Genomic DNA, 17,831 nt, shown 5'->3' on the forward strand with positions numbered 1-17,831 from the left:
TGGGCGTTCAAGTCTGTTTACTGTTTTACAGTTTTGTTTTTGATTTTTGTCTATGTGCACGTACGGAGATGAGAAAAGCGACCCCCAGGGTTCGCTCCTGGAAAAAAGGGGAACATAAGCCAGGACCACACGGTAGATTTGTGTGGACTCTGGTCGCTCTTGCTTGGGTCCCCTGTCATGGTCCCTGTCTTTGGAGAAATGTGTTTTCCAGATTTATGGGGGTATAATTGACAAATGAAATTGTATGTATGTAGGGCGTATGAGATTCAATACACACACACGGTAAAATGATCACCATTGAGTTAAACCATCACCTGTTCTGAGCCGTTGTCTCTGCATGTCTTTTGTATCCCACCATCCATTGATGGACACAGGCTGCTTCCATATCTTGCCTATTGTGCATTAGGCTGCAAGGAACACAGGGGTGCATCTGTCTTTTCAAATCGGGGTTCTGGAGTTCTTCAGAGAAATATGCAGAAGTGGAACTGCTGGGTCTAATGTAGAGCTAATTTTCTGAGGGCCCTCCCTACTGTTTCCCATCGTGGCTGCACCCATTTACGTGCCCACCGACAGGGCAGGGCAGACCTCCCTTTCCGCCACGTCCTCGCCAGCCCGTGTTCGGTCCTGTCTTTGTGACGGCAGCAACCCTGACCATGGGACGTCACGTCTCACTGTGGTCTCCGTCCTCGCTGCAAGAGCAGAAGGGGAAGGTCCCGCAGCACGGCTGCAGCCACGGCTTCCACAGGATGTTGCTCAGGGAAAACTGTTGGGGGACGGAACTCAGCGTCTTCCTGTGGTTTCTCACCGCCTCGCCCACCGTGGCGATGACCGCCTCGTACAGGGGCTCAGTGCCGGGGGAGAGGGGCCGTGCCTCAGAAGGGTCCCTGGAGAGGTCAAACAGCAAAGGGGGGCTGTGCTGGGTCACTCCGTCCCCAGAACAGGGGCACACGCCGCGGCCGTAGCAGGCCCCAGCTCCCTCGGGGTGGAACCGTGGAGTCATGTAATGGACCTTCCAGAGTCTTCCCCCTGAATGCAAACAGGGAGGTGGTCAGCGGAGCAGAAACCTGAACGATGGTAAACACCTGACCCAGGTACCAGCACTGGGGAACGATCATGCACACGCCACGGGACAGAAAACGAGAAGGGACAAGAATGCAGGGTGGGTCGTGCACAGGTGTTACTAGCATTGTCACATCGGGGGGTGTGTGTACGTGCCCATGTGTGTACACGTGTGCTCCAGGCACAGAGAAGCAAAGGGACTCGTCCAAAAGGGCTCACTGTGGCCGTGTGGGGATTAGAACCACAGATGCCATTAGAATATGCGTGTCCCTTGCCCTGTGTTTCAATTGTTCAGTGCCCGCCTCTTACGTCTGCAAACAGAAGCGAGTAGCATCTGTCAATAGCATGACTGGCAGAAGTCTTGCTATGTCCTCTAGGGGTTCACTTGGGTACGTGGCAGGTAATAAAGTCGATCAGAGCATGGAGTGCAGCTGGCATGTGCCTTCCCCTGCTAACATGGCCAGCACCAGCTGTCACCCTCTGAGCGATTCTACTGAGTGACTCTTCTCTGGAAGAAAGGCATGTGCTTTGTGATGGTGAATTTCAGGTGTCAACATGGGTAGCACATGGTCCCCAGACATGTGGTCAAACACTAGACGTCACCATGAAGGCATTTTTTTTTTAAGATGAGTTTACCATTGCAGTGAAGTAGATTGCTCAGCCTCCTGGGGTGGGCCTCACCCAATCAGTTGAAGGACAGAAGAGGAAAAAGGCCGAGGTTCCCCAGAGAGGAAGGAACTCTGCCTTCAGACCACAGCATAGAAATTCTGCCTGAGTTTCCAGCCTTCAGACTCAAGATGGCAGCATCAGCTCTTCACTGCCTGGGTATCCGCCCTGCAGATTTCACACTTGCTGGCCCTCACAGCCACGTGAGGCAGTTCTTTAAAATGTCTCTCTGTGTATCCATCCATCCATCCATCCATCCATCCATCATCCATCCATCCATCCATCCATCCATCCATCCATCCATCCATCATCCATCCATCCATCCATCCATCCACCCACCATCCACCATCCATCCATCCATCCATCCAGCCAGCCATCCATCCATCCATCCACGCATCCATCCATCATCCATCCATCCATCCATCCACCCATCCATCCATCCAGCCATCCATCCATCCATCCACGCATCCATCCATCATCCATCCATCCATCCATCCAACCATCCATCCATCCATCATCCATCCATCCATCCATCCATCATCCATCCATCCATCCATCCACCATCCATCCATCTATCCATTCACCCACCCACCCACCCATCTGTCCATCTGTCCATCCATCCATCCATCCATCCATCCATCCATCATCCACACACCCACCTACCCACCCACCCACCCATCTGTCCATCCACCCACCCACCCACCCACCCACCTATCTGTCCATCCACCCACCCACCCACCCACCCACCTATCTGTCCATCCACCCACCCACCCACCCACCCACCTATCTGTCCATCCATCATCCATCCATCCATCACCCCACCCATCCCCCGACCCAGCCATCCCCTCGGTTCGGCCTCTCTGAGCCCCCAGCGTCGAGGGGAAGGTGTGTACTCACCGCGCTTGTCATGCCAGCGAGCCGCGTGGAGGTACTTCCCGCAGTAATGAAACAGGAAGTCGTGTGCCGAGTGCTCAGCGGCCCCTTGCAGCAAGGGCAGCAGGCTGTGACCATCCATCACCCTGATTCAGTGCAGAGACCAGAGGAAGGGGTCAGACCAAGACCCCCGGGCTTCGTGTGCACCTGGGCACCAGACCGCACGCTGCAGGAGCCCCACCTAATGGCACGTGGCTCAGAGAGCACATGCTCCCTGAGCACTCACCAGGCGGCCAGGTGCTGCCCTACGCGGTGTTTTATGTCACAAAGTTACTGAGTTTCAGGGTTGTCTGAGATGCAGCATTACATCAACAGAACACACACAGACACACACCCCATTCTGACCTCAGATGTTAACACAAAGTCTCCAATTCCAGCTGGACTGCCCAGGCCCCCCCGGTTGCAGAGCTGGGGCTGCAGAAACCTTGTAAACCTTAACAGACTCCCAGGGACGTTGTCACGTGTGTACAAGAGCCGGCCAAGGGAACGTGACCCGAGGTCCTTCCTTCTAAAGAAGTTGTAATTTCAAAAACCCCTTTATCTGAACCGAATCTAGGACTTGTCCTTACAACTCTACAGCCCTTGAAGCCTGTGGTTCTACCGAAAATTACGCCGTAATTGGGATGGTTTGGTTTCATGTGTCTACTTGGCTGGGTAAGGACGCCCAAGGGTCTGCCGAAACAGTCTGGGTGTTATTATTCAGGTAATTTGTACTGTGTTTCCCTGAAAATAAGACCTCAACGGGAAAGAAGCCCTAGCATGATTTTTCAGGAGGACATCCCCCGAACATAAGCCCTAGTGTGTCTTTTGGAGCAAAAATTTATATAAGACATCCACAACTGTGTGAGCCTTAAAATAAATGTCTTATTTTACACACACACACACACACACACACACACACACACACACTGCATATATATTATGGTTCTCTGCAGAACCCTGATGGAACATAAAAAATGCTTTCTTGTGATGAAAAGCTGGGACAGGACCCCTGCGGTTATGTATTATCCCTCACACTGGAGTATTTATTTGGTCCCGTAAGTGGAATCAAATCAAATCATTAATCAAAACACTGACTTCTGTTTCTTCTCCTATATGAGAGATGCTTTGGCTGTTTTCGAGGTGAATGCCATTTTTAAGTCATGTCTTTATAGCTCCATCCACGGTGGAGGCACGATGGCATTTTAATTACAGGGAGATGTTTTTCAACGCATCGCATTTCCAAGGATTCAATCTCCCGTTTGTTATGCTGAGGTCTGCCATTTGGCCAAAAGTGCACAAATGGGCAGCGTGACCCAATCTTTTACTTAAACCTGTGCTTTCCTGGAGATGGTTATTGTAGGGCAGGCTGTCCCCTGCATCTGAGGACGGGAGAATTTTCTCAGTGTCCCTATATCCTTGTTGTTTTCCCCCCTAAATGTGAAAGAGGGAAGGGAAGACGGCTCAGGAGTCAGGGAGCAGGTGGTCGCCTCGTACGTGTACCTGTCCTGGGGCACCTGGCCGCCCGCCAGCTGCACCACCGTGGGGAAGACATCCATGAGGCTGGTGGGCTCCTGAATCACCCGGCCGGCCGGGAGCACCCCAGGCCAGCGGACGACTCCCGGGACTCGGATCCCACCTTCCCAGCCGCCCATGCCTTTGCCACCTGTAAGCAAATGGCACGGTTAGGGCTGTCCAGGAGATCGTCCAGCCTACATACACCAGGAGGGGGACGTGGTCACCGTCTGACAACTGAAATGAGCGAGGGGACGTGGTCACTGTCTGGGAGCTGAAACGAGCAGGCAGAACGACCCCCCGTCCCACCTCGGCTGGCAGCGCGTGGTCGGGACTCAGTGTCCTGGCTCCTTTTGGAATTGACTGCAAAAGCACCACAAGTGTTGATGGGGGTTTTTACAGGTGCGTTTCCACAGGTGGGACTCACTAGGATGGAATCTGTGACTAACACAATGAACTGTGCCAGACTTTAAAAAAATAGCTATAACAAAAAGGGATGACACCCTAAGTGTGACAGGATCTACTGGAATACACAGGTATTACACACACTGCCCCACTAATGCTTTTTTTTTTTTTTTTTTTTCCGGTAAGTGCGCAATACATTTTTATCTTTTTTTAAATTATTATTATTCGTTTCAGGTGTATAGCATCGTGGTTAGACATTTATATAACTTACGAAGTGATTCCCCCCAATTAGTCTAGTACCCACCTGGCACCAGACGTAGTTATTAGAATATTACTGACTATATTCCGTATGTGGTTCTATATAGCCTATGACAATTAAAAAAAAAATTATAGTTCACATCCAATATTATTTTACATTAGTGTCAGGTGTCCAGCCTAGGGGTCAGACATTTATCTAAGTTATGAAGTGATCCCCTGATAAGTCTAGTCCCCACTTGGCACCACACACAGTTATTAACATATTATTAAGTATATTCCCTGTGCGGTACTTTACATCCCCATGACTATTTTGTGACGACCAATTTGTACCTCTTAATCCCTTGTTAATTATTTATTTGTACATCTCTTTCTTCTTTTAAAATGCAAACCTTGAAGGGGAAGGCATGTGTCTTCATCTCTCTACCGTGCCAGCGAGGCAGGCGGAAGGTGGTCTATAATAGATGCTCAAGGAACACCCTTTGCAAGAGCCCGCTCTTTCCAATGTCCCCCTGATCTGCGCCCTTCACTGCTGGGACCCCTGTGCTTGTCACGAATCTGTCCTCTAACCCCAGGGTCCATCGGTCTTACCTCTGTAGATGCCATTCCATCCGCCCAGCTGGCCATGTTCACTTCTTGCCTCTAGATGTCCTCCGTGGTCAGAGGTGAAGTACGTAAATGTGGTGTTTGTCAAACCATGTTCTTCAAGGGCATTCAGAATTCTACCTGTATGCAAAACAGCACGTTTCAGGGCAACGTGAGTAAGCTAGCATCAGCGAATGCAACACAGTTCCCCCTTTCTATGTAAGTCACCCCTTGCTAAAAAGGGACCCCGGTCTCCAGGAGGCCACGGTGACGAATGAAATCACAAAGTGTGAAGGCATACATTGTTCGTCTCCTACGGGAGGGTTCAGAGACCTGCTTACAAGGATAGCAATACTACGGAAAACACATAAAGCTGGCAGGTCTTTTGAACACGCTATGGATGCATGTACACAGATGTCCATAATGATAAATGCATGTGGACGGGGACGTGGTGAGAATGTGGGTGTCCCAGGGATGTCTCATGCAGGGGGAACCCAGGACCATAAGCATCTCTGGGGGTTGGCACAATATGGCCAACACCGAGCAACACAGAACCATCTGCAAACTATGTGACTGCTTTAACCCACAGAGACCGCGGCACCTCAAAAATGCAGAAAATAAAGCCTGCGAACTGCATGGGCTTTCATAGCCCTAGAAATGCAGGTTGTTGAAACCTTTTGTAACCCACCCTCCTCTTCTGGGTTTATCTGCCGCTTTACTTTTCGCGGGATCGCTGTGCCTATATCAGGAGACACCATCATCTACTGCAAGGATTTCCATGCCTACATTTTCTTTTTTTAAGAGTCTACAATCTCGTTGGTTCTTTCCAGGCTGTCTCCGGGCCAGAGAAGGAAAGCGATTTTGAAAAATACCAACATTGCTTCACTTTCTGTAATGTCTCCCGATGGCTTTAAACAATGGACGTGGTGGGAGGATCATTTCTGTGCAGAAGGAGACTTAAGAAATCAGAAACACTACACGAGCACATACAAGACATGGAAGACTCTCCTCCCTCTTCTTATTCTGTTCTGCAACCTGGTTCACAGTGCGATGGCCAACGCATCGCTTACTGTCACACGGAGGCCAAGAGTGAGTCATGGTCGGGGGTGTCCCAGCTCACCTATGAGCCAGTCCATTTCTTCCACGTTGTCACCATATAAGCCATGCTGACTCTTCCCAAGGAACTCTTTTGTGGTTACCAGGGGGATGTGTACATGCAACAAAGAAACGAAGAGCAGGAATGGCCTGTCCTTGTTTCTGAAAGAAGAAAAACACCCTTCGAACATAACGGCATTTGCGTCAGCGAGACGTGATCTGTGACATTACAGCAGAGACCCGAGTCCTGGAAACCCATCCCTCTAAAAGGCTGACTTCTTCAGACCCATCTGCTGAGAAAGCAAGTGAATAGAATCCCAAAGATGAAAAAGAGACTCAGAGGCTCTGAGAACTCATTTCCTTTTTCAAATGGGATGGTTTAAGATGGGCACCAGACATATGAAAAAATGCTCAACCTCACTAATCATCAGAGAAAAGCAAATAAAAACCACAATGAGATACCATCTCACTCCTGTCAGAATGTCTATCATCAATAAATCAACAAACAGCAAATGCTGGCGTGGATGTGGAGAAAAGGGAACCCTCGTGCACTGTTAGGATTGCAAATTGGTGCAGCCGCTATGGAAAACAGTATGGAGGGTCCTCAAAATATTCAAAATAGAACGACCTTATGACCCAGCACTTGCACTCCTGGGTATTTAGCTGAAGAAATCCAAAACACTGATTTGAAAAGATATGCAAACCCCTATGTTTACCGCAGCACTGTTCACAATAGCCAAGATATGGAAACAACTGAAATGCCCACCAATAGATGACCAGATAAAGAAAATGTGGTGCATTTATACAATGGAGTATTACTTGGCCATAAAAAAAGAACGAAATCTTACCATTTGTGACAACATGGATGGACCTAGAGGGTATTATGCTAAGTGAGAAAAGTCAGACAGAGAAAGAGAAATACCATATAATCTCACTTATATGTGGAATTTAAAGAACAGAATAAATGAACAAACAAGACAGAAATAGACTCATGGATACAGAGAAAAACTAATGGTTGCCAGAAGGGAGGGGGTTAGGAGGATGGGTGAGAAAGGGGATGGGATGAAGAAGTGCAAATTGGCAGCTACAAAATAGTCACAGGGATGTAAAGTACAGCACAGGGAATAGAGTCAATAATATGGTGATAACTGTATAGTTCCAGGTGGAGACTAGACTTATCGGGGGGTAGGGGATCTCTTCATAGGTATATGAATGTCTAACCACTACGCTGTACACCTGAAACGAGTACAGTGGTACCTCGGTTTTCGAACGTAATCCATCCCAGAAGACCGGTTGAGTTCTGAAACATTCGAAAACCGAGGCATGGTTTTCCCATAGAAAGTAACGCAAAATGGATTAATCCGTTCCAGAGCTTTAAAATCAACCCCGAAAACTGCAAATTTAGCATGAATTTTACTACTTAATGATACCATAGAGCCATAAAATTTACGGCGTTTGTAAACCGAAATGTTCGTCAACGGAGATGTTAGAAAACCGAGGTACCACTGTATATAATATTATATGTCAACTGTAAGTGAAAAAAAAATAAAAAAAGCGGAAAACCATGATCATTTAATTACCTTTCAATATAGGAAATGGCTTCCTTCAGCAGACGGCTGGCCGTTCTTTCCAAAACCATGGGCTGCTCCGTGACATCATGGTTTCTCATCAGGATACAATTCCATCGACCCACAAACCCAAAGCTGCTGTACCAGGAAACGAAAAACAGGGTGACCAGGCAGGCCAGACCCAGGACTGCTTTCCAGGAAACGGAGATGAACCCACAGGTTCTGCCAGCAGCAAGCGTCAGAATTCCCAGCACCATGAGCTGGGTGTAGTGACCGAGCTGTGCTCTCAGGGATGCATCCACTTCCGGGAGCCGGCCTGGGTGACAGTCGTTGACAAGGGTGAAAGGCATGCCGTAGAAATAGTCGAACCCGTGGTTGAGTGGGTGGTGGCAGTGGTCTGTGCGGGTTTCACAGTTTACGCCCTGGTGCCATTTTCCTGAAGATAAAAGCGAAAAGTTAAGACAAGAACGCACACTGGAGGTTCTCTGTCAGGTACAAATCACCTTCGCAGGATAATTTGGATGTTGTCATGGAAACGAAAGTATGAGTGGGGGGGGATGGTAGAAGAGGGTAAACAGGGTCCAATAAATGCTGATGGAAGGAGAACTGACTCTGGGTGGTGAACACACAATGAGATGTATAGATGATGTAATACAGAATTGTACATCTGACTCCTACGTAACTTTACTAACAATTGTCACCCCACTGAACTTTAATTAAAAAAAAAGTATGAAACAGCAACATTTGCAATATAAAAGGAATATAATGGAAATTTGAAACAGAAAAAAATGTAATGGAAATTTGAAAAAAGGAAGGAATAAAGTGAATTAGATACCGGTGTTTAAATGGATAGATAAACGTTCATGAATACTAATGAACGTATCAACATAATAATTATAAAATGATTCACAGTTAAGATTTTCTGGAGTGTGGAGGGTTACAAGCTTGCAAACCGACATCATTCTGGCTATTACATAATTCACAAAATATTATTGACTGATTTTTTTTTTTTTTTTACCTAAAAGCAAACCACTTGAAAACGGGAGCTCTTACAGATTTTCTTTCCCCCAAAAGCAATGACTGTTGTAACAATGTCATAGAGATGGAATATGAGGAACCCAACATCTTAAATTCCAGAACGATGTCCAAAGAACTTGATGGTCCATGGCACTTTTTGTCTATGTCACGTGCCCCAGACCCTCAGGCAGCTTACGCTGAGGCACAAAACAGAATAAATAAGCTTCCGACCTACTGAAGGACCTTACCTCCACGTGCAGACGATACACCAGGTCTCTGGCCCCCTCTCTTCCCTCCCACCTCTCACACGATGTCTTCAAAACCTGTGGGAATTTGTTCTAGTTCCAAACCCAGAGACCTACCTTTAGTTCCCTGTTCACATTTAAGAAAAGAAAAATAATGAGGTGGGGTGAAGAAACCTACGCAAATGGATCTCCCACCTCCAAGATTTTCTACCACTTGGAACGTGAAGAGCCTTTTCCAAATATAGATCGAGTGCGAGGACCAAGAAATAAAGACTCTGGGTGGCCAGTTTGCTCAATTGGTTAGAGCTCAGTGCTCACAACACTAAGGTCGCCGGTTCGATTCCCACATGGGCCAGTGAGTTGCACCCTCCACAACTAGATTGAAAACAATGACTTGACATGATGCTGATGGGTCCTGGAAAAACACACTGTTCCCCAATATTCCCAATTAAATAAATAAAAAAAGACTCACATAAGGAACGGGTACACAGGCCTGCCAATTCTGGTAAACACAAAAATAAATCCATGTATCCAGTTTTTAAAAAAAAACTCTACTCACAAAGTAGGACATTTAAGGACGGCTACGAGGTCTGACATATTGACCCGACAGTAGTGAGCTGGTAATGTAATGATCTAGTCAATCCTTCTTAGGGCTGAAGAGGGAAATAAAGATGAGATTGCAGATGTGTAAAAAGTCCTTCAGAAAGCCACTGGAGATGGGATATGCTATGAGCTGAATGCTTGTGTCCCCCCCAAATTCTTATGTTGAATGCTAACACCCAATGTGATGGTATTAGGAGGTGGGGCTTTTGGGAGGGGATTAGGTCATGTGGGCTGTTGTGAACTCTCTTAGGTGTGGTGCCGGAGGCCTGCAAATTAAACTGCCAAAAGACAGACTGATGAGATTAGTGCCCTTTATAAAAGACACCCCACAGATCCGACCCAGTTATCCCGTGACCGTGGTGTTGGTTCAGACCACCTCATGTTTTGTCCTCCATTTCTAGTGTGTCAGATGGGCAGGTCTCTTGCAGATGTCACCCCACGTGCTGTTACCTTTCCTGATTTTTTTCTGTAGCCGTTCACTGTAGTATGTCACGGCTGTGACAATGATGGTATGCTCCGGGGGTCCTCCTGGTGAGTTCCCCAGGCTAAAGGTGGGCTTGTGGACCCCCCCCAACCCTTCTTTACAACGAGGGACCTTGGGACCCTTCCCTGAGCTTGCTGTGCAAACCAAGCCAGTGACCCTGAACTCTGAGGGTTCCGAGGTGGTATGTGGCCATTTGGGGTAAGATCGTTTCTAGACAAGTTTCTGACAAATCAGGAGAGGAGAAGATTGATCTGGCCAGGGAAGGAAAGAGGTGAATCTAGCAAGATGCTAAATGTACTTGTCAATGACAAAAATTCCAACACTGGAAACAAGCCGAGAGAGAGGTCCGATGGATCGGGCACCAGACTGTGGTTCTGACACATCCCCTCTTCCCTCTGTAGGACTATAGGTCTTTGTAATCGCTGATATTCAAGGTGACCGACTGGCATGAGCCGTACCTATGAGGCCTGTTGCGTAACCTTCCCGCTGCAGGATTCTTGCAAATGTGGTCTCATTCTCAGGGAGCCCGCCCGAGCCAGCGTTCCACTGAAGGGCTCGGTATCCGTCAGTGGCCTCCATGCCTGTGGAGAGGACCAGACAGGAAGCGTTCGGTTTCTGGGGGATGCAGTGGGGGCTGTCAGCCGGGAATGACTCTGCCCCACCCCACCCCCCGCCGCCAGGGACACTCAGCAATACCAAGAATCATTTTCAGTTGTCACAACTGGGGAGGAGTGCCAGTAGCATCTCGTAGGTGGAAAAACCATACAGTGGCCCAGAATGCCACCACAGAGAATCAGCCAGCCCAAATGTCAGCAGTGCTGAGGGGGACAAATGTTGTGACTTTGCAGGGGTCTGTTTATCTATTTACCATCTATGTATCTATGTATCTATGTATCTATCTATCTATCATCTATCTATCTATCTATCTATCTATCTATCTATCTATCTATCTATCATCTATCTACCATACTGATTGTCAACCAAAGGTGATTCTGCCCTCCAGGGAACTTGGCAATGCATGGAGTCATTTTTGGTTGTCACAAATTCGGCGTGGGGGGTTATTTGCTACTAGCTTCTACCAGGTGATGACATTGTGGTCACCTGGATAATCCCAGATAACGTCCCCACCTCCAGGTCCTCAACTTGATGACATCTTCAAACTCACCTCTGCCACATAAGGAAACCTTCATTCATTCTGGGCATTACAATGTGGCATCTTTGGGGGGGGGGGATGCATTACTCAGCCCCCCACCCACCCAGAGCCCGTCTGAAATCCTGACTTCACATCAATATTGATGCAAATATTTACACCAATCAACAAAACGTCAAACATAAGCAGCTACCCCAGAAGAGCTTTAGCCTTTTGAATTCCCAATGAGTTTTTACCACTTTCCTTGTATCTCAACCGACGATTAAGGACAACCATCGTGGGTCACGGACGTGGCCTTTTCTCGCTTGTCCGCACAACACCTACCTGATCGCAGAGAGTGTCTCCCCGTGAGGAAGGCAGCCCTGCTGGGGGTACAGAGCGGGGCGGCCGCCAGGTGCTGGGTGAGCCTCACGCCTTCCGCTGCCAGTCGGTCGATATTTGGCGTCCTGAGCAAAGCACATACGTGTCACTCTCAGGAAAGGGCACGTGCATCCAGCAGGAGACACCCGTGTGGGAGGCATCGGGATGGGCTGGGTCATACTTCTAAACCATCACTGGGTTTTAGAATTACTTGGGTTTGGGTCCCCTGCAGGGGCAAGGAGCCACCTCTCCAACAGTGGGGTTCGGAGCCGGAAAAGGATGGTATCTCATGGGCACTGGTGTGGTTTGAAGCCCCCACCAGCACCAAAGGACAGAACACCTGGGTTTTCTTTTCAGTTTGTCCAGGTGTAGGTGACCAAGGGGAGAGGGAGGGCTGTGGCTTCAAAGCTGTCGGCAGTGAGACATCAAAAACTAGACTGGGACACCCCCTTACAAAGTAGGAACCAGACAGTCAGTTTGCAGCTGAGATCATGGGTGTTGCTGCAGGATACTGCACGGATACACGCAATCTACGGCCAAATCTAGTTCTCGGTCTATTTTTTTAAAGTCCCTCTGGAGTTCAGAATCGTTTCTACACTTTTGAAAAGTTGGGGAAACTAGAAAGGAGAGAAAGAAGGACAGGCCACACAGACCTTGGGTGGCCCTTTACCAAAAAGAGGGCCCATTGTGGCCCCTGATTTAGAACGCAAAAGCGCGCCCAGCATACTTCTGCGTTTTTGAACAGCCTGGTTGCTGGAACAACTGCCATGGGACAACCTTACCAGGGGAAAATGGCCTCTGTGCTAGAAGATTCTGAATGACATCATACTAGTCACTGATACACAAAGTGAAGGATGGTTTGGAGTGAGGGGTCTGAGGTGAGATAGTCCTGGATCAGGGGGCCCTGGATTCAATGACAGTGTCCTCATCAAAGACAGAAGAGGAGGGACACAGACACAGAGGAGATGCCACGTGGAGACGGAGGCAGAGATGGGAGGGAGGCGGCCACCAGCCCAGGGACGCCTGGAGCCCCTAGGAGCTGGAAGGGGCAGGAGGGACCGTCCCCTGGGGCCTCCGGAGGGAGTGTGGCCCTGGGACACCTTGATGGCAGACTCCTGGTCTCCAGGCCTGGGGGACGATGAGTTCCTGTTGTTTTAAGCCACCCAGTGAGTGGTCCCTTGTTAAAGCAGCCAAAGGAAACATACACCCACCCACCAGGGTTCTATGCTGTTGGAAAGGTGTAGGACCCTCTTTTCCTGTCCAAAAATAACTTTTTTTGGTGCTGACATCTGATGCACTGAGGAATTTCCTGCTTTCTACAGGCGCATTTTAAATGCATCGTTCAGCCAAATACACAGACACTCACACACCACGGGAGCACTACCAGCGCCACCAGCCCCTCCACCAGCACACTGTACCTCAGTGTATCGTTCCCATAGCAACCGAGATCCCCAATGCCAAGATCATCTGCCATTATGAGTAGAATATTTGGCTTAAAGGCACTGGCTGCTTTTAATTCGCAAGTCCTCAGAAGCAAACATACAATGAGTAGAACTGACAGACTGTTCCTGGAGAGAAAACCGAAAGGCAGAAATAAAGGCGTATACTTTGGAATGAAAAGTCAGCATTTCAAACCCGTTTGCTGGGCAGGGCTATGCATGTGCACTAAATTAGGGTTCAACAAGGGGTGGCATCTAGGGTTCGATTCCTTTGTTCCAGTTGCTTGCACAGTAACACTCACTGCAGAAAACCCAAATTAGCTCGGTGTGCCAGAGTTAGGTTTCTCTTTTCATCTGGGCCCCTCCTTCCCCTCACATTGTAATTTACGCCACTTCAGTTAAAATCTCACTAACGGGAAGGCGATGAGGTTGAGCGCTGCCGTTCAGGGCTGATGCCCCCCGATTCCCGGGCCCAGAGGCCTGGCCGCGCCTTCCGCCCAGGTCCCCGGAGTTCCGGCTGCGCCATAACCGAGGCGGAGCAGGGAGGGTCTGGGCGGAGGCAGCATTTACAGTTGAAAAGGATAAATGTGAGATTAAAAGTACCCCAGACACTACCCGGAGATACCCCTCAGCTGTTCTGAGCGCACAGTTCCTGCACCAGTTTGATAGGCTGGCTGCCGCCGAGCAGCAACAGCGCACAGGAGCGCACGAGCGTAAAGGGACTTGGAGCGGAAGGGGCGGGCCCCCTGCTCTCCCCGCCCCGTAACCCGGAGGAACGCGAGGCCTGGGCAGCTCTGATCTCGGCTGAAACGTGTCCCGGGGCCTTCAGCAGGGTCCCCGGTGCCGTCCACGTTCCCCGATTGGGCCCTAGTGCGACAGCCAACCATAGCTCGCAGGGCGTAACCGCCGCGCTGGGGGGCGAACGGGGCGTGTCTTGGAGAGTGTAGTGCGTTGGGGGTGGGGGGGACACAGGCGGGACAGGATGTGTCTTGGGGGTGGGGGGGCGCGCGGGAGGGACCTCAAGGCCGCGCTCCTGAGGGTGCGAGGAGGGGGCCCCGGGGGCGTGTCTTAGTTGGGGAGGACCCAGCCAGGCCGTTTTACCCCCCTCCTCCTTTCTCTTACTGTCTCCCTTTTCCCTCCGCTCTCTGTCTTCCTTTCTCCACCTCTCCGTCCCTTTACCGCGTGGGGGCATCTTCCCCAATCCCAGCTCATTGTCCCGCCTCTGGGCCAAAACCGGCCTTCAGCTGCGTTTTGGTGAATCCCGGAAGCACAGCCGGCCTTTCCCGGAGGCCCACGCTCTCCCTGGGCACCCGTCTCCACTTCCCCCACCCGGTGTCCCCAACTCCAAGCTCGAGTGGGGGCTGCTTCCCGGGGTCCCGCGCACCTGGCGGCGGGGGCAGCACGTTCCCTGTGCACCCTGGGTCCCATGGCGAGTGCCGGCTGGACGCACAGGACCTTGCCCTGGGCGCTCTGTGCTCGGACCGCCCACAGAGCCGCAGGATCTGCGGGGTGGGGCCCCTCCTGCCCTAATCCCATTAATCTGGAGCCTCAGGGAATTAGTTTTAGAAACAAGTTTTCCCTGGTTCCAAGCGACGGGGGTGGGGGTGGGGCGGGCAGCTCTGGAGACTGGAAAACAGGAGTTGCTGATTAATCACGGCTCGGTTTGCTGAGCTCCCTTTGTCCATCTCACACAGCGTCTTGGGAGTTGCCTGGTGCAATCAAGCAACCAGGATGCCCGATTTCTACCCTATGGCCGCGGGGTGGTGGTGCTGGTGGTGGTGGTAAATGTGAACTAGCCGGGTTGGACTCTCACCCACAGGTCACTGGGGTCTGCCTGGTGGTCATATCCAGGTCCTGGTCCCCCTGAGCTGCCCTGGAAGGAGTTTTCTCTTTACCTTTCCAGTTCAGTCTTGCATTTTTACCAGATAGTCACTGGGAACGGGGTTTACCCAAAGCCTGGGGTGTGGGCTGGGCCTCTCTAAGCCCCCTGGGGGCGTTTGTTGAAAACGCAGAGTCTGGAGGTCCACCCTGAGTTCCCTGAGTTAGTTAGCTAGAAATGTGGCTGGAGTTTCTATTGGGAGAAAACACCTTTGTGTTTTGGTTGGCAGATATCGTCCGCTTACACTTATTGGGGTGACGGTATAGCCGCATTAATGCCTAGGCATTCTTAATAGCTTCTCCTGTTGTCCTGCCGTGCCAGGCTCCCAGGTGCAGGACTTGGCAGCTGGGTTGCAGCCAATACCACACGGATGGTGCAAGTTGAGGCCGGAGGGAGGACGCCAGGGGCCAGGAGCCCAGACGTAGCGCTCGCTATGGAGGCTGGCAGGGACGGAGTCCAGATTTGACCCTTTGATGCAATTCTACATTGGACAGAAGCAAGGTTCCTCCAAACTGCAGAGCCTTGGGGAGTCTTGGGCAAGGTATGGGAACAAAGCAGGGGCTGTCGTGTTTAGGAGTGGCAGAGGGGCGTGGGGCGGTGGGAGCTGGTACCCCACAGGTTCTCTTTGGGGGAGCTTGAAGGGGTGGGGGAGGGAGGATGAACGTGATCCTATGGGTCTGAACTGGGGAGTCTGGTGGCTTCAAAGCCATTAGGGACAAAGCTGTGAAAAGCCCTGGGGGTTGAGGGGACCAGGCACAGCTTATTCTGAACTGGTCAGAGTGGGGTCAGGGGGACAGGTACTCAGGGCACCGCTGACTGAAAGAGCCGCGTCCATGTTGGAGAAACCATGGCTGTGGGCAGGGAGCTGGGGTCTGGGGTGATGCTGTACCATCATCCCTTTCTTTTCCCCAAAGGGGAATCAACTCCAGGCAGAATTAGGCAGAGATGGATGTGGCTCTGGCTGACAGGTGAGCCGCTGTGTGTCCCGGAGGCTGGAGTTTCTCTGTCTGTCACCTGGGACGGGATGGTTTGAGGAGAGTGTCTTTGGGTCTGTAACAAGGTCAAGGTGACTTGTTGCACCGCTGGGTTTGGAGAGCTGGGAGGGAGAGAGGTGTTACTTGCATCTGGAGACAGAAAGAACTGTTGGAAAGCCAACACCTCGCTCCCAGCCCCCAGCACAGAATGTGCAATGGACTGAATTGTGTCCCTCCAAGTTCGTACATTGGAGCCCTGACCCCCAGGACCTCAGAATGTGACTGTACTTGGAGATGGGTCTTCAAGAGGGGACTAAGGTAACATGAAGTCACGAGGGTGGGCCCTGATCCAATAAGAACATTGAATAGCCAGCACGTGCCCCAAATTCTGAGTTTGCCCAGGTCATTAGGGAATATCACTTGGAAATAGTTCCCACTTGAAACATGCTCTGTCCTCGTCCGTGTTGAAAATGATGAACCTATGCGTTTTAACATGGGCCCAGCCACGCTCTATGAGGACCAGTTAGTCCCCTTGGTGTCTGCCAATCCTTATAAGATAGAAACTGCTTCCATTGTGGGTTGGGCTCTCTCTGGGGACAGAACAGCCTTTGCCAGGTGGGGATGGGGGGCTTTGACAAGAAACCCCACTTCCCTGCTCTGTGGCCCGGCCGGCTGGTCCATGGTGCATTTTATTTAGTGGCATTTGGGCATGATGGCTGCTTCTTTGTCCCTTTGTCTTTAGAAATGGCAGAATGACTCACTGCCGCACAAATGGGTGACTGAAGTTCACAGCGGAGTTTTATTGCCACCCCAGTGAGTCAAATCCAGACCTCAGGGACTCCGTGTGCCCGTTTCCCACAGTAGGTGACTACTGTGAGTCGCTTTCCTGGTCGCACCAGCAGAGGGGAAACAGGCCGCAGCAGGGCTGCAGCCATGGCTTCCAGCTGTTGTCCAACCCGTCCAGCTGCAGCGGAACCGGGCTGAGTGTCCGGCGGTGCTCCTTCACCGCCTGAGCCACTCTCTCCATCACCTCATAGAACGAGGGCTCCGTGGCGGGCGTGAGCGCGTGGGCCTCCGAAGGGTCCCTCGAGAGGTCAAAAAGCAAAGGTGGCTCATGGTGGATCACCTCGTCCCCAGAGCACGGGCACACCATGCTCCCGTAGCAGGCACCGGCTCCGTCTGGGTGGAAGCGCGGGGTCACGTAGTGGACCTTCCATACAGCTCCTCCTGGGAAGGCGAGAACCGCTGGGGGTTGGCACAGAGGAAGAGGATGCTCGGCTCAAGGGCAGTGTGGGTCCCAGTGGCCAGAAGCGATTGTCCATCGAGTGACGAATGGACGGACACAGTGGGGTCCATCCACACACTGGAGTATCGGTGTGAAAATTCTAGCCCCCCAATGGGATGGTGATAAGAGGTGGGGCCTTTGGGAAGGGCTCAGGGTGAGATGGGGTCATGAGGGCGGGGCCCCCATGATGCAATCAGTGTCCTTATAAGAAGGGGTACAGAGCAGAGCCATCGCTCCTCCAAGGGAGGACCCCCGGGAGAGGGTTGTCACCAGGACCCATCCTTGTTACAATGAAGATGAAATCATGTCATTCAGCTAAGGTGGGTAAGGCACAG

At 50.8% G+C, this 17,831-nt stretch overlaps 2 protein-coding genes and 1 long non-coding RNA gene across 8 annotated transcripts in view; 1 reads left to right on the forward strand and 2 right to left on the reverse strand.

Moving 5' to 3' along the window:
• Positions 1-14,894, reverse strand: ARSD (arylsulfatase D). Of its 4 annotated transcripts, none has more exons than XM_019714572.3 (10): positions 14,743-14,894; positions 13,338-13,487; positions 11,884-12,005; positions 10,868-10,990; positions 8,073-8,496; positions 6,518-6,654; positions 5,404-5,538; positions 4,141-4,303; positions 2,623-2,744; positions 1-1,026 (listed from the first exon to the last, which is right to left on the reverse strand). In XM_019714572.3, the coding sequence occupies exons 1-10, from the start codon at positions 14,892-14,894 to the stop codon at positions 662-664; spliced, it is 1,893 nt and encodes a 630-aa protein (XP_019570131.3). In that variant the 3' UTR covers positions 1-661. The 4 variants fall into 4 exon arrangements, with proteins under 4 accessions (XP_019570131.3, XP_074180340.2, XP_019570132.3 ...); XM_074324239.2 differs by lacking the exon at positions 14,743-14,894 and adding an exon at positions 13,974-14,298; XM_019714573.3 differs by lacking the exon at positions 14,743-14,894 and adding an exon at positions 13,962-14,075.
• LOC141569748 (uncharacterized) overlaps positions 14,127-17,831 on the forward strand; it is a 16,648-nt gene continuing 12,943 nt past the window's right edge. The window contains exons 1-2 of one of the 3 annotated variants that reach the window (XR_016019973.1): positions 14,127-14,198; positions 15,559-15,778. This is a non-coding gene — a long non-coding RNA (uncharacterized LOC141569748). Of the gene's footprint in view, positions 14,305-15,066; positions 15,779-17,831 lie in introns of those variants that run through there. The other 2 variants (XR_016019972.1, XR_016019971.1) reach the window with 2 other exon arrangements.
• ARSL (arylsulfatase L) overlaps positions 16,988-17,831 on the reverse strand; it is an 18,938-nt gene continuing 18,094 nt past the window's right edge. Inside the window, exon 11 of the mRNA XM_019714575.3 lies at positions 16,988-17,438. Coding sequence (XP_019570134.3) covers positions 17,080-17,438 — 359 coding nt within the window. The 3' untranslated portion in view covers positions 16,988-17,079. The remainder of the gene's footprint in view (positions 17,439-17,831) is intronic.

This window comes from Rhinolophus sinicus, chromosome 18, assembly GCF_057876585.1.
Source record: "Rhinolophus sinicus isolate RSI-liver-muscle chromosome 18, RSI-T2T, whole genome shotgun sequence".
NCBI lineage: Eukaryota > Metazoa > Chordata > Mammalia > Chiroptera > Rhinolophidae > Rhinolophus > Rhinolophus sinicus.

Coding starts and splice junctions, on each gene's coding strand:
- ARSD (XM_074324239.2), bottom strand. CDS start 14,245: ATGGTTGGCTGTCGCACTAGGGCCCAATCGGGGAACGTGGACGGCACC. Junction 8,497..10,867: donor TTACGCAACAGGCCTCATAG/GTACGGCTCATG, acceptor TTTTATCTTCAG/GAAAATGGCACCAGGGCGTA. Junction 2,745..4,140: donor GGCCAGGTGCCCCAGGACAG/GTACACGTACGA, acceptor GCACTGAATCAG/GGTGATGGATGGTCACAGCC.